Consider the following 23,118-nt stretch of genomic DNA (forward strand, 5'->3'; position numbering starts at 1 on the left):
AAATCTGATGCCTGTCAGCTTATTTAAACATCAGCTTCACAAAAATAAAAAATGGAACACAAACAGCCGCTCGGCTTGCTTCACAATTATAACCACATGGTGGATTCAATCTAAAAAACAAAGTCATTTAACCCCATTAAAGTAATTAAAATCAGTTTGAATGTACAGTATTAACATGTGAAAATAAATGCCAGTAGCAATTCACACAACAGCCTAGAACAGAGAATTCTAGGATGTTTTTCTCGTCAGCACTTTCGTCACACTATCACCCATCCCGTCCGGTTGTCGCCTATGGAAAGGCACAGGTAGGCGTGTCGAGGTAAAGCTCACTTGACGTTCGATATTCGTATTTGGCATTCGAGAATTCGAGCACCATGTGTCCCAAGTCTAACTAACGTAGTAATTGAACAAACTTTGAATGAACAACGATAAAACGTGACATTATTTGGCCTTCTGAGATTGGGTTAGCGAATGCCAAACAGGTGTGAGGCAACACAGACAACAAATGTCATTAGGCGTACAAGTATGGGGCAACAAGAGCTGTCGTATTACACATAGGCGTCAAAAACAATAAGGAAAAAGTTTATAAAAAACACCTAACTTTCCGAGGTCCCAGAAGAAGTTTTCTCGCGCTACGTTTTCAGTCAAACTGGAACTGCTACAGGGCTGCGCGCGTGCACGCGCCCACGCTCCCGCTCATCCATCCAAACGCGCGGAATGAGCAGAATGCTCTCTGAGAAGGTTGAGCTTTCGCTAATGCTTGAAATTCCGTTTCCGTCCAGAGAGGGGAACAGCCTCTGGCTGACGTGCCGAGAGACAAACTTTAGTGTACTTTTTTACCCTTGCATTTATTTTTCATTCGAAACACCGCTATAAAGAAGGAGGGCAAAAAAAAAAACAAAACATTTGATAGAAAAATGGCATCTTCACCCCAGAAATCCCCGTCCACCCCAAAGTCTCCTACCCCTAAATCACCACCTTCCAGAAAGAAGGATGACTCCTTTCTTGGTAAACTTGGAGGAACCCTGGCAAGAAGGAAAAGGGCAAAAGAAGGTACAGTACGGCCAGCCTTGCTTCTCTCGTTACGACGGTTTTGGGGCGCAGTCGCTCGTTTCGCAGCTTTTGCTTTGCTTTTCTTTTTCACAGCAGGACATAGCTGGTTGCCTTGTAGCGTCTACGTTGGAACATCTAGTTGTTTCTTTTGCCTGCAGAGTATTTCACCCCTCAAATAAATACACGGAATTGTTGAAATTCTAGTTTCAGTGAAGTTTGGGTTTAGTTATCTGATTAGCCCTAGTGCGTTGACACTAAGGGTGGTTCCCAGACATCTTGGAATTTTTTTCCTCGTTTGAAGGATGACGTCACGACCCTAAAGTTAGTGGGTTTTTTAAATTTTTTGGGGGTGGTGTTGTAAGCAGAGATTTGTCGAGTTTCAGTGGCGAATTGTTCAAATGTGAACGCGCATGCAATGCTAATGCATACAAGGTCCTTTGATGTGTAGAAAGAGTTCATTCAGCGGTAGTTGTCGGGACATTTCAATACTCATAGCCCGAAGACGAACTTTTTGTGTGACACCCTGCCGATCCTGTATGCGCGCCAAGCACCTCACTGACTCGTGTGTCATTAATACAGTAGCCGGAGGATATTACTAATCTTTAATGAAAACATAATTTTAGTAGGGAATTATTTGAATTCGTGTATGGTTTTATTTTTGAATTTGCTTGCCGTAGCTCGCATAGCTGCTTTGTGTGTGTGTTTTCTTTTCTGCGTTTTGATCATTTTTATAATGAGTTTGAATGAGACTTTTTAATGCGATCAATATGAAAGACACTCTGTAATGGTGGAGAAAGCAGCATAAACCCTCATAGTTAGAAGTATTTGTAATGAAATGTTATTAAAGCACCATTTTTGTCCTCTTACCCAGTATTACAGTCTTAAGTTCCTAGACGTTTAATGACTGCAGAGTGTTCCAAATAATTCTTTGGGAAATAAAAAAAAAACGTCTTCATTAAAAACTAATGTTGATGGCTGCATCAGGAAGATTATACATCCGTTTTCCAAGTCTAAGCCTTCTATTACAAAGTAGGCATAACAAATGATCAGATATTGCAGAATCTGTTGATCCAGAAACATCAGCTGAGTTATTTCAGGGCAATCATTCACCTTTAACCAGTTTTAAACTCTGCCTCTTTAACAAATCTGGTTACCTTAGAAATGTAAGTAATGGTTGATTTTTGTATTTTTTTTTTTTTTGCGAATGAAAAAGTGTCTTTTTATATTCAAACTGTAGATCTGAATGTTTTTCATCTATTTTATGGTGTCGGAAGCCAAATTTAAAACATGCATGACAGGCCCGAAACAACAACTCTGAACTGGATAAACCAAATTGTGTAACCTTAGAAATTCATCCTAGCATATTTGAAGCTATTTTCTGTACAGGTTATGGGAACTGGAGCCTACCTTGGCAGCAACAAAAAAATGCAGGAAACTTCAAACATTCCTTCAAACTGGGCAAGTTTGGTGTCATCATCCATCCATCTATTTTCCAACCCGCTGAATCCGAACACAGGGTCACGGGGGGTCTGCTGGAGCCAGTCCCAGCCAACACAGGGCGCAAGGCAGGAACCAATCCCGGGCAGGGCGCCAACCTTAAAAAAAAAAAATAAATAAATAATAAAAAAAAAAAGGTGAATGTTCTTGTGGTTTAAAATGGGTTGGAAGGAAAACAGAGCTGCTACAGAAAAAGAATAAAAACGCAAGCAGAATGCACAAAGTCCACACTGAAGGTACCATAATTCTTTTGGACCAGTTAGACATTAGAGGGCAAGGTTTAAGTAAACCTGGCAGCATGTGTTTGGGCTGTGGGATGAAACAAACTTTTTAAAAACAAGAGAAACTATAAAATAAAGTTGTACTAAGTATGTAAACAGAGTGAGTGAGGCTCCACAAAATACTATACAAAGACCTAATAAAATATGCAGTCAATCGGATTTTTTAGTTTATTTTTCTCCATTTAATATTCACTACCTTTAAGTTGTTTCTGCAAGTTGTTCCAGTGTTGCCTGTGAATATATGTACAGTTCCTTTTATTCTTGCTTTATTTCTGTCTGAAAGTGGAAATGGAAATGATCTAGTTAAAGGAACAACTTTACTGTGGCTCATTGCACTTCCATCAATTTTCTAACTGGTTCATACAATTCAGGGTCAGAGGGTGCCTGTCCTGGTGGCATTGGTTGGTTGCAAGTTGGAAAATAACCCTTGAGAGGGTGTGAGATTATTGAGCGTGCAGTATCATTACACACATTGAGATGAAAAGTGAATTCCTGATACAGTAGGAGTGTTGCTGTAGGTTGCATCTTAATGACCTGATCCAAGACAAGAAGATTTTAAATATGGATGAAAGGAATGTTGCAATAGATACCTACATCAAATGATTTGTGTGCTTGCATTTGTTGTTTAGTGTTATTCACAGAGTGTTTAAACTTGTGGATACATTTCTTAAATTATTGCATCATTTTGTGCATGTATTGACTTATACAAACCTCTGAGGAGTTGCTGTTTGAAATTTGAATTCGAGTAGGTTGCTTTGAAACAAATATAGCCATTCTCATGATGGTGGTAATGGTTATTAAGAACTATGACGGCGATAATTAGTGACCAAGTTAATTCATACAGCTATCATTCAAACCCTGTTAATCCACATGCAGAGAGTGTGGTGCAAGGCTGGAATCAACATTCAAGGCTCCAAACCAGGTCAGGGTATGCTCCCTTGAACATGGCCAGTAGGATCAAAACTTGAAGAAGCAAGCACACTTTAAAATACGGGCTTTTGACATTAAACCTTAATGCAAGAAAATAGAAGAAAAAATACATCCTAAAACTAGATATTAAAGTTATTCACTATTCAAGTATTTTCAGCTGAACTATTTCTCTTGAGGCTTGGTTTAATGTACATTGATTTCAAAATGTTTGAATTACTAGCATTTTTGTATGTTGTTTGCAGTGTTTAACAGAGAATAAGTACGAGAGACAAGTGAATTGAATATAGAACACTTTTTGTAACATTTGGTTATATTGTAGTTTCATCAAGTCATCGTTGTCGCGAGTCCAGATTATGGAAAATTTCTTAACTTGCAAGTGCTAATGAACATTCAGCATTGCACCACTGTCCAGCCCAATCTCGGAACATAGACTCCCTATTATATAAAAATTCAACTCTTTAAATATATTGAAAATGTTCTTTTTTTTTTTTTCCTGCTAGAGCTTCTATAAAGTTGGGTGATAAATGCATGCAATTAATTACATACTAATCGGTATTTCTAAAGTGGCCCACTAGGAGAGTGTGTGCATGAGCATTTCCCACTAATAAAGATGGTGTTCCATCTTGGCTTAGGATGTGTTTTATAACACTGTGGCGCTAAAGAGCTGTGTTTCAGCACAAGGACCATTAACCCAATGTCCAATTCAACTTTAATAAAACCACTTTTACTGCACCAGTTCATTGGTAAATCTCAGCCTCCCCACTACCTTCACTGATGAACAAGAGACTGAGGGTCTTGAACTCCTTAACATGGCGCAGCTGCTTGCATCCTAGGTGCAGGAAACATGAAACTGTTTTTGAGGAACGAGCCATGTGCCCAGATTGAAAAGTGCTAGTTCTGATTTCAGCTAAATTACTCTCAGACTAATGCAGTATACACCAGAGATCATAATCCAACAAGGTGAAGAGGCCAACAACATCTGCAAACTACAGAGATAATGCAACCTTTGACTTGATTTAATTCAGATTCCTAACATCCTGTCCTCCTTGTCTCTCAGTTCTTGACATTCTTTCCAAGAAAATTATTAACAATAGAGGAAAGAAGATGCAAGTTCGTCAGAATCCAAAGCCTGCACTGAATGTTCTATACTCAATAATAAATATGAAAACACATCTCTTGGTGTGCAAATACAGGGGCTGAATGGCATGCAGCAGTGACCCCATTACCCAGTACTCTTAAAGCACCATCCACAAGATACTGCAGAGTACTTGGTGAAAAGCTGCTCGCAGGTCAACAAAGCAAACTCCTATGACCTCTTAAGTGTCTATTTAAGAATTAAGAGTTTGAGCTGTGTTTCACAGCCAGGTCAGAAGTGGAAGTTTAATTATTAAACAGCGTTTCCATTCCAGTGCCCTGGCATAGACCTGACCAAGGAGCCTGAGGATCGTGAGTCCTTGGAAATTGTAACACACCCTTTTTAAAGATATAGGGACCACTCTGATCTTTCAGTCCCAAGGCAGTGTACGTGCCTTCCTAGAAACTCTGTAGAAGTGCATTGGTTGAAGCACCCCTACAAAATCCACAGCTTTCACCATTAATGTGCAGATCTCATCCACATCTATGAATTTGGCACTACTGAGCCTTTAACTCACTATAACTAACTGCAATCAATACTTTTGTCCACTTAATTTTCTCAAAGAAGAGTTTATTTGCTGGGTGTAGGAGTTTCTAAAAGTACTGCTTCCATCTGTCAATAGTGCCTGTTGAGGTCAGACAGGTAACATCCCACCTACACGTCCTTAACCAACAAATGATTTGCCAATATTACTTTGTTTTCTGAAAGTCATTCTCAGTGGCTTCACTCCATACACCTTCAAATAGCCACTGTAGCAACTGTCACCTTTTTGGCATGTTGGCACCACTTAATGAAATCTGGATGTTTCTGCAAATACTGCATGATGGGCCTCTGTTAAAGCTGACAGTAGTGTTGTAGGGTTGCTGCCATGACATGTATCTATGGAAGATTATTGGTATCAAAATTAAATGCCATCCAGTGTGTTAACTACATTTAATTGCAGTACATATGAACATGGTACATTGAATTTTGACACAATTTTATTGTATGATAATTATAAATTACATCATACAATTTTTGTCTATTTAAAATGCTATACAAAAGCATATTACATTTTAATTCATGTCTATAGACTGTGCATCATAACTGAAGGTAGAGCAAACATCTTACATTTCGCTAAGCAGCTGTTCTGAGTGCATTGCATTTGGATTGAAGACCACACGTTCACCATACCAAAACTGAAAGTAACAGGATGACCAATCAGTGTTAAAAAGTAGGGCAGTGGGCATCAAGAGTTGGCGTAAGAGGTGTTTCACTTTTAAGCATTTTTGTGTTCTCGAGGCAAGCATTGGTTTCATCAGTGCGGACCATGGTGTGATTAAAACAGCAAAAAAGTATGTTTCAGATATGGCTGAAAAAAATTACTTTATGTTAAACAGTGTTATTCATTTTTTGTGGCATGGATTTGTTAACATTTTAAACTAAATACTAAATGTAATGAAACATTTGTTAGTGTCACCATGCTTTTTTTCTAACTTTTTATTTATACCCTTTGTGATAACCAGATACAGGGGTCCTCGGGTTACGACACAGTTCCGTTCCTACAACAGTGATTTAACCCGAATTTTGATGTAAGTCGAAACACACCCCAGCCTAAGTCACTTACCTATTTTAACAAATTTGCAAAATCATAATCTAGAACATAAAAACACAACTAAACCACAGAAAATGGAAAAGGACATAAATATACTGTACTGTACACTGTACTGTAGGAACAGAAAAAAATGAGTGCAAAAGAAAATCCTTACCTTTATTTCTTATCACGTCTCAAAGTTTTTATGGGAGTGAGCGTTGTAAACTCGAAACGTATGTCGAGACGTTGTAACCTGAGGACCCCCTGTATTAGATTTTTTTTTTCCCTTGTTTGAAATGTAAAAGAATGAAATCATCTTTTTCATTGCCACCTTCAACCTGTTCAATGAAACCATGGACCACAGTGGCCTTATGAACTCCCTGTTACCCAAACTGTTGCTGCCCCTTTCTCCACCTTTTGACACTGACTGGTCATTGAATTTCATGATTAAAGCATGTTGTGGAATCGAAATGTAATGCACTTGGAGCAGCCGCTAAGCAAGATGCAATATGTTTGCTTTACTTTTAGTTATGATACGTGATCTATGGATGAGAACTAAAACACAAAACACTTTTGTGTTGCATTTTAAACTGGGAAAAAAGCAATAGTGAAAAGCAATCAATCATTTGCTTGATAGGTTTTTAATTAAGACACAATAAAATTGGGCCAAAATTAAATGCACCACGTGCATATGCATTACACTGTAATGTAGTTAACATATTAGATTGTATTTGATTTTAGCATGAATAATCTTCCATACATACTAGGTAGAAATCTTTTAGTTAAATCTCATTACAGCTGCTACCTCAACTGAGGTCTTGAAGACAGTCCATTTTAACGGTAATATCATTAATTAAAATTATCGAAACACTATTCTAGTTATCCAATTAGAAATAAAATTAAAAGCTTAATGAAAGACAAAAACTAAACTGATATTAAAACTACATACTTGAAAAGTAACTGAAATAAAATTAAAATCAGTGTTAATGAAAAAGTATTGATTGACATTTTTTTTTTTTTAATAAACCAGTTTCTTGAAGCCTATTATTGCTGACTGTTCTGTGCACTTTCGAGAGAAATTAGAAAGGACTAGGAGATGAAAGAAGCCAAAAGTGTGTTTGGACTAGCAAAGATTAATACTGGAAAACCAAAAATAACCGATCACCACGTTAAAGGGAAGAGCCAAAGGAGTAGTCAGGAAAATGAGTGAAAAGAACCTCTCTACTTGTTTGAAAAGTCTTCCACACAATGCAAGGTTGAAGAAGACTTTTGTTTATCTAATAAGCGATAACTCCGTTGTCCTCCGGCACTGGCAAATTTATATGCAACGGAAGCCATGTGACAAAACACAGCAGCCAAAAAGTCACGTGACAACCGCACAACACCATATAAATAAAATAATGTAACATTAATACAGGTTAATGCTACAGAGCTAATATAGAGGAAGAAAAAACTAAATAATACATTTTTAATTCTCTAAAAATAAATAACAAAAGTGTAGAAAGAAAACATAAACGTGACAGAATTACTCATACTTAGATAAACATAACCATAAAGCGTGGTGGTGCAGTGGTAGCATAGCAGAGTGAAGAACTGGCCATTGTGATTGTTATAAATAAGTAACATAACATCGCTGTGCTCAGACAGAATGACTGCTAACTTGTGAAACACTTGACTGACATTTGTGGAGTACACTTTATGAATCTCTGGCCTCGAGCAAGGGACCTCAGGTGAAATACCTCTGGAAATCAAATTGTAAAAAAGCCTTTTGATTAAAAAGATATCATTTCAGTTTAATAACTGACTAAGCAGAAATTGGAAAATAGAAAAGTAATTTGTTATAAAATATCAACTTACATTTTATTTGTCACAAAGCTAAGTAAACATTACACTTAAGCATAAGTTTAAAGCGTTGTAGGTTTTAAAGATAAAGAGAACACTATCTGTATTACCACATTTATAAAAAAAAAAAATACTGTACAGTGCAACTGACATGAAATACACATATGCAAAATATTTCAAAACACTGATTCAAAATCGTTAGACAATGTTAAACATGTACTTTATGACATAAGAAGTGGCCTAACCTTTTGTACAAGAAAGTGAAAGAAATGTTTAAAGGATTATATAGAAACTAGTGTTAACCCATCAAGACTTTCTCGCTGCAAGAACTGCTTCAGTATCACGATATTTGTGGGAAGACATGGGAAGATATTTTGCAGTGATTGTGCCAGTTAGGAACTCATTGAAATAAGTGAATAAAATTACACATGAACATATAGCAAATATTGGAAAAGCATTTGAATATTTAAAAACTACAGATGCCACCTTACATGTGTTTGATCGGTATAATTTACCTTTGGCTGGTTACACTGCAGCCTTGAATTGTTGTGTAGGATAAAGTTCTGCTTCATGTAAACTGGAAACGGAATCATATGCGCACTCGGACATATTTGTTGTAAATCTAAAATAATGTGGACTTCATTTGTATTGTAATTATGTGTAGGGCACCCTGTGACAATCCAGTTGGCCCCCTACTAAATTTGTCCTGGCGCTGAACTTGCTTCTTGGTCAAGTAATTTGTGCACTGTAATTTTCACAGCCACTGGGACATGAGGCAAGGATATTTGGTTAAGAATCGCTGGACATGGGTACAATTGTTGGGGTGCCAAGCCAGAAGTAACCCGGTTTAATAGATGTTTGGCAAAAGGAGAAAGCATTAATTAACATGAACAAGTATTGATGCGCTTCTGTTTGTTCACGTCAGAGAGCTCTGTTTTGTCAGCTGTCTGGGTTCAAAAGATACCCTTCTCAGTTAGGCCATCCATTTATATAAGTCCAGGTCTGAAAGGGTGTGACAGCATCTCCTAGGGACAGCTTAGTGCCAGTATCGTTGGTGACGGTGCTCCCTCCTGTGTGGAGTGGTATTATTCCGAGGTGATCTCTATATTCACACGCATGACACAGTAAAATGAAACCTGTTTGCAGCCTATTATTGTTTTATTCCTGAACTTAATTTTTTTTTAATGCAACTCAAATTCTGATACTTTTCTGCATGGCTTTAGATAATAATGTTTTCAAATAACATAATATCTTGAATTCTGATTGAGACCAACTTAGCACTGAAATCACACCTCTTACCCTTAGTTGGAGTTTAATGTGGTGATGTGTTTTTGTTATTTTTAAGTAAAGTGCTTATTTTCTTGCTTTAAAAAAAGTGTACTCGTTCAAGAATGATTTTACAAATTACATTAATATATTATTGTATAAATTGGGGAATTTGTGGTTAGGCCCTAAAGAGCATCTTTTATTAAATTTTAGATGTTATTTTAAGCACATACTGTATTTGTAATAATGTTGAGTGGTCAATGTCTTACTTACTTTCATCAGTTTCTTATCAGGATAAGTCCGAATGCTGTTGGCCACCTACAAGCTCACATAAATTCATCAACTCCCAAGAAGCACTGTTATTAAGCACTTTTATTTTTATTTTTTTTTTTTTTACATAGTGGCATCTTTGTGAATCAAGACTCCCTAATTCAATCTCCTCACTCTGTAAGACATTCTGGTTTTGGTTGTTGCCCCCTACTTTCATGTACTTCATTTTTTTCTGCTTGTTGCTTTTCTGCAAGAAAGGCTTCTTAGGCCATTTTACTTACTTTTGCAGCAATTTTCAGTAACAGACTTCATTTAGATATTCTTAGTGATTTGGGGGCAATAGTGTGGGGTGTGTGATTGCTCAGTTAATTATCAGTTTTACCTTTGGCAATACTGGTAATTAATTAAAACAATCAACAAGATGCTCCTCAAGGGACGTCATGTTAAATTTAGGTTGAGTGAAGGATCTCGGTTTCACTTTCCAGCTAGAACACCTGAATATAAAGAGATCTGTAAAATTTCTGAAGGATATTCCTAAATCTGTAAAGTCTGCGTTACCAGTTTCACTTTTTCTGTTGTGGTTTGACGTGGAATAGACATACTTTCACAAATAACCAAAACATTCTTGTTGAAATAAAGAAAATAATATTATTTTCTTTAACATTAGGATAACAGAAGATGGATATATGCAGATATATAAATATATATAGATATCTGGAACTAGGTCATATGGCCTTAAATAATATCACAATAATTGTTTTCTGTATTGATCTCAATAGTTATCACGATATAGACCTTCATATTACTATAAGAGTATCTATCTTAATACTACAGACAAAATAAAGAAGATATTTTAATATGATTTTAAAATAGAACACACATGCAGTATATTACATTTCTGTACATACAAAATTTCTTTAGCAAAAACTGAAGTTTTCATTTAAATAATTCACATAAACAGTAGCTCAAATTATCAAGGTATGTAACAATGAAAATGTATCAGTGAAAATACATTTATGTGCAAATATTACAGTAATATAAGTTTACCATATATTATATATAGTAAATATATTATCTCTCTCTGTGTTATCTCTATGGTGAGAGCTCAGCCCTGACATTTTTAAACATGTCTGATGATATCTTAAGTCACAGGGGCTGGCTTTGTGCGTATGAGAGTTGTGAAGCAGTGAGCACTCAGCTGGAAGTACAATACATGTAGTGTAGCACCGAGGAATAAGTAATGTGGGCATTCTGGATCTAGCAAACAAAACGGAGATTAATTTGTCTGATATCTCATGTTTTACATACCAAGACAGAATGGAAAAAAGGAAAAAGTGGGTGGTGTTGAGGCTGAATTTGCTGTACCCGGTAAGCATTTGTGCAGCATTGGTTCTGTCAGATTTAATAAACGATATGATTATATTCCTCTTAATTCATCCCTGTACCTTAGCCATTTCCAAACCTCTCCTCATGGCACCCAGTGTTTGTGATTACAGTCAAAAACACCAATTTATTTGTTAAATTGCACCAGGAGCACGCCTGGTTCAGCAAATTACCAACTTGTTAATTCAAATAAGTTATGGTTTGGGAGTATATTTCACAAATACATGGAATGACTGACGTGCCTCAAGAAGAAATTTGGGAACCAGACCAGTGGTGTCCTAGCCATTCCACAAGATGCTAATAATATTTTGGGAAACACAAGATACTTATCTCTTACTTATTATATGAATGTTTATTTACACACATTCTACTGTTGTTGTAGAGTGTTAATAGTTGCAAAAATCAGACTAAAAATTGTATTTTAAGACAAGACTGTTAAGTGAGGCTGTAGAAGGAAATAATAATTTGATATTGGCTTATAATTTTCAGGCCCTGTGTATTGAAATATAATGCCTATAGAAAGTGTTCACCCCCTTGGAATTTTCACATTTTATTGTCAAACAACACTGAATCACAGGGGACTTAATCTGGCTTTTTTAGTCACTAATCAGCAGACAAAAACGAATTAATTATAAAGTGAAAACAAACCTCTGTAAAGTGATCTAAGTTAATTACATATATAGAAACAAAATAATTAGTTGCACAAGTATTTATAAGATGTACCTTTGACAGCAATTATAGCCTTGAGTTTGTGTGGTTAGTCCTCTTATCATCTTTGTACATCTGAACACTGCAATATCAAAAAGTATCAATAACACAACTATCAATGAATCTGAAATGACTGCTGTTGGTTAGGTGACTTTCTGGCTCTTATGTAAAATGCATCAATGAGATCAGGAGTAGGGCAACAGTCATTACTGATTTAATGAGGTCATTTTTACATTTAGTCGAATGTACATAAATTAACATTGTAAAACCCACTTAATCCAGTTAAGGGTTGTTGGATTTAGATGTATTGTGTGTAGTCCTAAATGAGACTCCTTTTCATTCCTGAACCAACCTATAAACACATCTACATGTACAATGGGACAATTTAGAATTTCCATTTAACCTAATGCATTTGGAATGTCACTATGGAATTTGCCATCCAGGAACAAGATGACTGGTTGTTTGGCATTGTTGAATTATACCAAAGTAAGTGTGTATGTGGCTGTGTTCTTTTTGTGTACATGGTGATTAACAGGTAAATTTCCGTTGTTTCCATTTGCTAGTGTTTTAGTAGTTAAATTGAATGGATGGAAATTTAGTTCCCTAGTGTATACTCACTAATCAAGAGAAAAGTGTTCTAGAAGCATTTTCACCTCTATGCTTCCAGTTATTTTTATTCCTCAGCTTTGGTTGATTGGGTACTTTTTGAACAGTAACAGCCCCTTCAACTGTCATTTTTACCAGCCAGTTTAACTCTTATTCAGCCCATTCTTGTCTTTTGTCTGTGTTTTGGGACTAAATGATCGCTGTTATCAGGTTGTGAGAGTTTGGAAAATGGGTTTTGATGAAAATCAACACCCAGTGGAGTTAATATTTGCTAAGCTAAAATGACAAAACACTTTACATTCCATTTTTCCTTTCCTTAGCTTGTGCAAAATCCATTATTAGTTATGAACAACAGTGAGTCCTTTCTCACCCAGTAAGCCTTTCTGAGTTTGTTGCTTTGAGAATATTTGTACCGTTTGAACTGACATTGTTGTGTATTTGTGTGTTGAACTGATAAGGTAGATAAGGCTCATATTTAAAGAGTTTTCAGGGATTCACATAGTTCCAGTGTGAGAATATTAATGAATTTGCTGTCTTATTTAATGAAAAGCTTCTGTTTTATTGAAAGGCTCATTAAATGTAAAGCAAATGCTTTATTGAAATTTAACAATGGTAATGAATTTTGTGTGTCTTCACTGTTACATATCTGACTCTCAGTTGCTCTAGGAGAAGCATATTTGTACTTGTTTTTATTTTGCATATAATGTCTTGTCTAGTTGCTTAACTGTCTGTTGGACATCCAGTGCCAGCTGATAAGCCCTTCACTTTTCTTTTGTCATCATCCACATGGTTTTGAATGGCACAGTGTAAATCTGTGTGAATGTACATTATATATAGTTTGACAGGTAAGTGAGCAGATCTGTATGACTTGAAAAATTGGATGAGGTTAGTGCCTTCAAATTCTTGAAATATGTTTTATGTATGTATGTATGTAAGTAATGTAATGTTTTATGCGTGTATTTAACTCTTTCAGGGCTGATGTTGACTTTTGTCAAAATTCAGGAGTAGAGGACGGTAATTAGCTGTTAACTGCAACAAAACTCACCCTTATGTTTTTAGGTCGACTTTCTTTGCTAGAAGGAAAGTTACATAGCATTGTTGATTTAGCCTCCAATGTGTGCATGAGTAGTGAAGAGCAAACAACCTCTAAAATGGCACCAACATCTGGCGAAAGACCAGAGCGAATGTGCAAAGCAAAATACTCCATGGATTTTTTACATGATTTCGTTGAATAGGACTCAGAGTTTGATGTAAGTGATCTGGAGATGGATATCAAAAACTAAAGAAAGGTATCAGCATCATCTGATCGGTCCCTAGCTGATTGTGGTGGTGAACACTTTAGTGTAGGTGATGTGCCTACAGCAGCGTTTACCTGGGAGGACCACCACTTATGATGACAAGAGGTACAAACCATACTGCGTCACACTGCAACCGCCACCCAACTGCTGTGCAAATACAGCCAGGCAGCTGACCCACTGTACATTCCTGGTGACCATCGAGGTGCCCCCAACGCAGCCAGTGCCACCAAACATGACAAACATGCACCAACAGCAGCTGCAGCACATAGCAACAGACATTTATTGCTGACTTGTGTGAAACCAACCCTTTATGTGCTTTTCAGAAAAGTTAGTATTTTGGAGAAAATATTCAGCCCTCAAAGAGATAATGTAATGTAAGGGCCAGGCCACATAATGACTAATAGCATGCAATTTGTTAACAACAGATTCAGGATAGAGGAATAATGGGATATCATTATTCTAAAGGCATAAAACTAAGGTAGGTTTTTAATTATGGGGTCTTTCCCATCTTAGAACATATGTTGACAGCAGAAAAAAACTACAGGTAGGACAAAGCAATGGAAATACTAGGTGAACAAGTGAATACAGATTTGCTAAATGACTTTTGATCTTTCTTTGTTTGTGTGTTTTTTTTTATATATCACCCCTGATCTCCCCCCACAAACACACAAAGGTAGTAATGAGTTAAACGAAAGTAAAGATTGTACCAGTAATCAAGGGAGGAAGTTCTATTCATATTCTTCTTTTTTTATGTTTTTTTTCTAAATATATTGTGTGCGGTTTTGTGTTTTGCTTATTCTTAAATAAATGTTTTGAACCCCTGTTGAATGGTATACTGTTTATATGCAAACTAGGGGACTTACCCCCTGCTCACTTTGCTTGCTAACCCCCCTTGCCTGTGATACACGCCAGCCACTTCACATCTGTGCCGCTCGTGTTATGAATAGGGGGGCTGAACACAAAAAAGTCACATAAAATCATTGCACAAAATCGTAGGATTTTATATATTTTTATATATATATATATATATATATATATATATATATATACACACACACACAGTGCATCTGGAAAGTATTCACAGCACATCACTTTTTCCACATTTTGTTATGTTACAGCCTTATTCCAAAATGGATTAAATTCATTTTTTCCTCAGAATTCTACACACAACACCCCATAATGACAACGTGAAAAAAGTTTACTTGAGGTTTTTGCAAATTTATTAAAAATAAAACATCTGAGAAATCACATGTACATAAGTATTCACAGCCTTTGCTCAATACTTTGTCGATCCACCTTTGGCAGCAATTACAGCCTCAAGTCTTTTTGAATATGATGCCACAAGCTTGGCACACCTATCCTTGGCCAGTTTCGCCCATTCCTCTTTGCAGCACCTCTCAAGCTCCATCAGGTTGGATGGGAAGTGTCGGTGCACAGCCATTTTAAGATCTCTCCAGAGATGTTCAATTGGATTCAGGTCTGGGCTCTCGCTGGGCCCCTCAAGGACATTCACAGAGTTGTCCTGAAGCCACTCTTTTGATATCTTGGCTGTGTGCTTAGGGTCGTTGTCCTGCTTAAAGATGAACCGTCGCCCCATTCTGAGGTCAAGAGCGCTCTGGAGCAGGTTTTCATCCAGGATGTCTCTGTACATTGCTGCAGTCATCTTTCCCTTTATCCTGACTAGTCTCCCAGTTCCTGCCGCTGAAAAACATCCCCACAGCATGATGCTGCCACCACCATGCTTCACTGTAGGGGTGATATTGGCCTGGTGATGACCGGTGCCTAGTTTCCTCCAAATGTGACGCTTGGCATTCACACCAAAGAGTTCAATCTTTGTCTCATCAGACCAGAGAATTTTGTTTCTCGTGGTCTGAGAGTCCTTCAGGTGCCTTTTGGCAAACTCCAGGCCGGCTGCCATGTGCCTTTTACTAAGGAGTGGCTTCCGTCTGGCCACTCTACCATACAGGCCTGATTGGTGGATTGCTGCAGAGATGGTTGTCCTTCTAGAAGGTTCTCCTCTTTCAGAGCTCCACATGTCCTCTGTGGAGAGAGTGACCATCGGGTTCTTGGTTACCTCCCTGACTAACCCCCTTCTCCCCTGATCGCTCAGTTAAGATGGCCAGCCAGCTCTAGGAAGAGTCCTAGTGGTTTTGAACTTCTTCCACTTATGGATGATGGACGCCACTGTGCTCATTGGGACCTTCAAAGCAGCAGAAATTTTTCTGTAACCTTCCCCAGATTTGTGCCTTGAGACAATCCTGTCTCAGAGGTCTACAGACAATTCCTTTGACTTCATGCTTGGTTTGTGCTCTGACATGAACTGTCAACTGTGGGACCTCATATAGACAGGTGTGTGCCTTTCCAAATCATGTCCAATCAACTGAATTTACCACAGGTGGATTCCAATTAAGCTGCAGAAACATCTCAAGGATGATCAGGGGAAACAGGATGCACCTGAGCTCAATTTTGAGCTTCATGGCAAAGGCTGTGAATACTTATGTACATGTGATTTCTCAATTTTTTTATTTTTAATACATTTGCAAAAATCTCAAGTAAACTTTTTTCACATTGTCATTATGGGGTGTTGTGTGTAGAATTCTGAGGAAAAAAATGAATTGAATCCATTTTGGAATAAGGCTGTAACATAAAATACTGTAGAAAAAGTGATGCGCTGTGAATACTTTCCAGATGCACTGTATATGATAGATAGATAGATACTTTATTAATCCCCAAGGGAAAATTCACATACTCCAGCAGCAGCATACTAATAAAAACAATATTAATTAAAGCGCAGTGCAAGTTAAAAAATGCAAGGTGGAAAGTGTGAGGCAGGTATAACAGACAATAACTTTATATAATGTTAACGTTTAGCCCCAAAGGGTTGAATTGAAGAGTCGCATAGTGTGGGGGAGGAACAATCTCTTCAGTCTGTCAGTGGAGTAGGACAGTGACAGCAATCTGTCGCTGAAGCTCCTCATCTGTCTGGTGATGATACTGTTCAGTGGATGTATTGGATTCTTCATGATTGACAGGAATATTCTCAGTGCCCGTTGCTCTGCCACAGATGTCAAACTGTCCATCTCCGTGCCTACAATAGAGCCTACCTTCCTCACCAGTTTGTCCAGGCATGAGGTGTCCCTCTTCTTTATGCTGCCGTCCCAGCACACCCCTGCGTAGAAGAGAGTGCTCACCACAACCGTCTGATAGAACATCTGCAGCATCTTATTGCAGATGTTGAAGGACGCCAGCCTTCTAAGGAAGTATAGTCGGCTCTGTCCTCTCTTGCACAGAGCATCAGTATTGGCAGTCCAGTTCAATTTATCATCCAGCTGCACTCCCAGGTATTTATAGATCTGTACCCTCTGCACACAGTCACCTCTGATAATCACAGGGTCCGGTAGGGGCTTGGTCCTCCTACAATCCACCACCAGCTCCTTGGTTTTGCTGGTGTTCAGTTGTAGGTGGTTTGAGTCGCACCATTTAACAAAGTCCTTGATTAGGTTCCTATACTCCTCCTTCTTCCCACTCCTGATGCAGCCCACGATAGCATTGTTGTCAGCGAACATTTGCACGTGGCAGGACTCCAAGTTGTATTGGAAGTCCGATGTATATAGCCTGAATGGGACCGGAGAAAGCACAGTCCCCTGCGGCGCTCCTGTGCTGCTGACCACATTGTCAGACCTGCAGTTCCCGAGACGCACATACTGAGGTCTGTCTTACAGCACCACTGCCTCTGTCCAAGTGGGAGAGGGATCGGTGTAGCATATAGATGATGGCATCCTCTGCTCCTTCTCCTGGTATGCGAACTGCAGAGGGTCGAGGGCATGGTGGACCTGTGGCCTCAGGTGGTGAAGCAGCAGTCGCTCCATGGTCTTCATCACATGTGACGTCAGAGCGAAAGGCCAGAAGTCATTCAGCTCACCAGTACGTGATACCTTTGGGACTGGGGTGATACAAGATGTTTTCCAAAGCCTCGGGACGCTCCCTTGTTTCAGGCTCAGGTTGAAGATGCATTGTAGAGGATTCCCCAGCTCCAACGCACAGGCCTTCAGCAGTCGATTGTGACACTCCATCTGGACCCACTGCTTTGCTGACACAAAGTCTCCTCAGCTCTCTGCTTACCTGGGCTGCTGTAATTGTGGGTTGGGGAAAACTCTCTCCTATGCTGGGATCAGCAGAAGGATGGGTGGAGGATGCACTACTCTGAGGTGAGAGTGGGTTAGGGTGGTCAAACCTGTTAAAGAAGTTGTTCATCAGGTTTGTTTCCTCCACGTCTCTGTCAATGGTGGCACCCCACTTCAAGCTGCAGCTAGTGATGATCTTCATTCCATCCCACACTTCCTTCATGCTGTTATTCTGCAACTTCTGCTCCACCTTTATCCTGTACTGCTCCTTCGCCGCCCTGAGCTGGACTCGGAGTTTCTTCTGCACGCGCTTGATCACCACCTTGAAAAGCCCTTTTCTTCTGGTTCAAAAGGCCCTTGATGTCACTTGTAATCAATGGCTTGTTGTTAGCATAGCAGCATACTGTTCTTACCGAAACTACAATGTCCATACAGACGTTGATGTAGTCAGTTGTGCAGTCAACAGCCTCCTCAATGTTCTCACTATGTGACCCCTGCAGGATATCACAGTCCGTAGTTCCAAAGCAGTCTCTCGGAGCCTGCTCTGCGCCACGGATATCGCGCATTAGTCGAGGTATAACTGCAATTCTTGATCGACGATCTACCAGAAATTATTGCAGGGACCTGAGTTCGAATCCCGCTCAAGGCACATTGCCGAATGGAAAAAAAAAGCTCTCTTCAACGAACGGTGCTTTGAATCCTACATTGCAGATGTAGTTGTTTATTTTTCTTTTTCGATTAAACGAAAATGTTTAGTGAATGATTTGTCAAGGAACACACAGACAACAAGCGTATTTAAAAATCACACTTAAACAAATTGCCTGCCCATTCTATTGAAATAATTATAACAAATAATAATGCATTTCACTTCCTTATATAGCGCCTTTACTATGGTCTGAGATGGCTGCACAGATAATCAAGAGGGATACAATAAAAATGAAAGCACAATAAGAATGAATAAATAATAGTGCACAGCCTTGTGTTTGTATGTATTTATAAAATTTGGGAAGTAATATATTCTAGTTGATGCTGACATTTAATTTGAAGTAGGTAAAAATAAATATTTGGAAATATTGCAAAGATAAATGTTTATATACTTAGTTCAAAATAACTATGTGTTCTAGTAAACAGCATATACACCACTTAGTTAATTTTATACATATATATATATGCTATTCTACAGCATGACTAGAATCGTCTGAGTATTAAAGGTTATATATATATATATATATATATATATGTACAGTATATATATATTTAAATATATATATATATATATATATAATTTACTGCAGTAATTCATTAACAATTATTGGTCTTTATATACCAGAAAGACTTTCCAAGGGTCTTTTGTAGGAAATATGTACACATAGTTGAATTATCTTTTTCAGATAAAAATTAACTCGCCCAAACAATGAATTAAAAATAAAAACTTTTTAGATTGGCAAAGATGAAGTCAAGAAAAAAAACTTTTCACTTTCTATGATTTGTATTTTTATAATTATAGAGCACTTCATATTATTATTTTTAAAGCTCACTCTGTAAAATTAAACTATGATTATACAATTCAATGTTTATTATATTTATACATTATTATATGTCTTTACACGTGTTGCACAAATATTTAGTTCAAAAAGAAACGCAAATCGCAAAGCGTCTGTGTGCCTACTCGAACAAGCTTTTGCAGAATACATTAACTGACAAGAGGCTGGCCCGCCTTTTCCGAGTTTTGTTAGTCGTGATTTGTCAATTCTTGGTAGCTAAGCGAGCCGTCATTGGCCAATTATTGGTAGCCGAAACAGGCTGTGAATGGTCAATTCTTGGCAGGAGAAACAGGCTGTGAATGGTCAATTCTTGGTAGCCAAAACGGGTCGTGATTGGTCTATTCTTGGTAGCCCATACGGGCCACTATTGGCATGAGCTTTCAATTCTAGGTAGACTCTTGGTAGCGGAGAGCGATCTGATTGGTTCTCTCTACCAAGAATTACCTCGACTCACGGCTGCTCGGGGGAGCCTCAGGGGACCACTTCCTGAATGAGCGTGTGGTTGTATGTAGCTCCTTCACTCTTGGTTTGTAGTAAGGCTGAAGCAGAACCAGTTATGATATGCTTTCCCAAGCGCAGGCAGTGGGGTGGCGCTGTATGCGTCTTTAAAGTTTGGATACAGTAGGTCAATAGTCCTATTTCCCCGGGTGTTACAGTCCACATACTAGGAGAAGGCAGGTAATGTTTTGTCCAGCGTAACATGGTTAAAGTCTCCAGAAATTGCGTTTGTAGTTTAGCAACAGCGATGTGGATGATGTCACCCGCTATCTCCATGTCCGCCCGAGGAGGGATGTAAACAATAACAACAATGACATGTCCAAACTCTCTGGGCAAGTAGTAACGATGCAGACTTACGGCCAACAGTTCGATGTCCCTGCAGCAAGTGGAGATTTTGACGTTTACATGTCCAGGGTTGCACCACCTTCTACTCACATACATAGAGAGTCCTCCTCCTTTCTGCTTCCCGTAGGTATTTGCGTCTCTGTCCGCTATAACTGTGCTAAACATGGGGAGCTCCACGTTAGCCTCTGGGATGCTAGTTGTTAGCCACATTTGATAAAAACACAACAAAATGCATTCTCTGTACGTCCTGACATTTTTCACCAGTGCAGCCAGTTCGTCGATCTTATTTGGTAGTGAGTTCACATTTCCCAGGATCACAGAAGGCACCAAACGCTTGTATCTTCACTTCTTCGCTAGCTGCTTAGACTTTGGCTTAGCACCGGCTCTCCTGCCACGATACCGCCTTCTTACCTCGTCAGGTAAATAGGGAACCACACTGACACGTCCCTTTGTTCTCAGTGCTAGAAGTTGACTACCTGTGTAAAAATCCATGTCCAAGTAGTAAAAAGTATTCAGGAAACAAATCCACATAAAAGAAAGTGATAGGAGTGATCAGAGAGAAAAAGGTAGAAATATAAAGTTGTACACGGAGCTGCTGGAAAGGCTACTACTCACGGCGGCGCCTATGACTGAAAAGAGTCATATATATATATACTGTATATGTGTGTATTTGTGTGTGTATATATATATATATATGGATATATATATATATATATGGATATTTATATATAATATATATGTATATAGTTGAAATAGTTTTTTCTGTCAAATAATGCAGAGTACGCGACACGTGTTTCGCCCTAATTCTGGGCTCATCAGGCGTACACACTGATCTATATATATATATATATGTGTATCGAGTGGATAATTCTTATATGTTGTTGCTTTAATTGCTCAACATTCACATTACAGGGTTCTTGTACTTTCATCATATCAGCATTACGTACAAGGCAAAAAACAACCATTCACAGGATCACTCATCCAGGGACCATTTAAGTTCTCCACTCACACATTGAACTTGTTCTTTTATTTTTCCCAGTCCAGTCATTTTTTTAATCTAATTAGAACTTTTTATTCCCAAAAAATAAATTCAGGGTTTTGGAGAATCAAAGCACTGGTTTTGGTTATCAAGCACTGTTGTCTTGTTGTCTTGCTGCCTCTTAGTTCCAGAGTTGTTGGTTTGTCAGTGGCCAGATAACTACATTAATCACTAATTCACATCACAACATAAGTGAAATCATTCATCAATCCATTACACACACTGTCCTCTTTGTGTTCAATAAAATCTGCAATAAAATTGTGTGAGTTATTCAATGTTATCAGTTTGTATGGTAAACTTCATTACTGGTCATTTTTGTTTTCATTATGAGCTAGTATTTTTTGATTAATAGTAAGTGAATTAAGTTTATTATTTACAACAATTGGATATTCAATGTATAGCACAATAATTTTGATTTAACATTTATAAGTCTATTGTGCCGGTGATCTTTGTGTCTGTTGGGATATTTCATGAAGTCAAATATATATAACTATATTACTTTGTGCTCAGACATTAGTAATAGGATAATAAAACATCAATTAATGAAATAAAAATATGCAAGATTTTTATAATACTAAATTTGAATAGGGAGATGCTACTTCTCTGTTCATTGGGATTGGAAGTAACAGTATATCAGTGGGTAGTTGCAACGGCTCTGCTTCCTCTGAAATATCACCACCCTAATCAGATTTTCAAGCATCCCCTTATAGATTTTTCCCTGGTCCTAACCATGTAAACTAACTAGCTGTACAGCAGAGAAACAAGAATTTAAGAAGTAGTTTAGAATCCTGGATACAAAATACGAGTTGCCTAACTGCAAATTCAGGAACTATGCTGGTAAATGTTATAAAATGAACACCTACACACATCATTTTGAATGTTACAGACAAGAAAGAGCATGTGCATGTAAATGCATAATTTGGATCTGTTATAAATGATGTAAATCAAAAACAATATGTGTTTAATATATAGTACATTTGTACACATGTTATGATCTGTGGTTAAAACGCTTATGAATCAAGAGCTTTCTGTTTTCTTCTATAAAAATTGCAGACCTAGTGAGAGTGAGAGTATGCAATTTTTACTGACCATCAGACACAGATTCCAACAGGGCATTCAAGATGTTGATCACAATACATATAATGGAAACTCTGATACAAGTAGAGGAGATATAAAGTAAAAATTATTTCGGTAAAAAACATGTTATTTGAGAGGATAGGTTGAAAAAAAAATGTTTCCTTTGATAATGTCTCCTATTGTGAGAAGAATATCTGTATGGACAATGTGTCTATATAGTGCTGATCTTTAATATTCAAGGAATTTTAAGAATATATTGAGAAATAATGCATTTTAGGCCACATAATTGTAATATCAATTTAAGTCTATATTGCCTAGCCCTTTTTTGGAGTGACTGGTGAGAACCCATATTGGAAAAATGTACAAATATTATACTGGTAGTAACCTGGGGCCACATGTATAACGTCGTGCGTAGAACTCACACTATAACATGGCGTAAGCACAAAAGCTGGAATGTGCGTACCCACAGAAAAATCCAGATGCATAAATCTGGGCATTTGGCAAGTTTCACGTTCTTCTGCTACATAAATCCTGATCAGCGTAAAAAGTAACGCATGTGCACGCGCCTGCTGTCCCGCCCCAGCTCTTCCCAGAATTATGCCTCTTTGAATATGCAAATCAATATAAATAGCCCCTAAGCTCAGCCTTC

The 23,118-nt window shown here is 37.9% G+C and overlaps 1 protein-coding gene across 2 annotated transcripts in view; it reads left to right on the forward strand.

Moving 5' to 3' along the window:
• Positions 1–739: 739 nt before the first annotated feature.
• Positions 740–23,118, forward strand: part of LOC120526858 (alpha-parvin) — a 218,531-nt gene continuing 196,152 nt past the window's right edge. Inside the window, exon 1 of one of the 2 annotated variants that reach the window (XM_039749979.1) lies at positions 740–1,053. In XM_039749979.1, the coding sequence (XP_039605913.1) occupies positions 918–1,053 (136 nt within the window). In that variant the 5' untranslated portion in view covers positions 740–917. Of the gene's footprint in view, positions 1,054–2,196; positions 2,217–23,118 lie in introns of those variants that run through there. The other variant, XM_039749985.1, reaches the window with a different exon arrangement.

This window comes from Polypterus senegalus, chromosome 1, assembly GCF_016835505.1.
Source record: "Polypterus senegalus isolate Bchr_013 chromosome 1, ASM1683550v1, whole genome shotgun sequence".
NCBI classification, from domain to species: Eukaryota; Metazoa; Chordata; class Cladistia; order Polypteriformes; family Polypteridae; genus Polypterus; species Polypterus senegalus.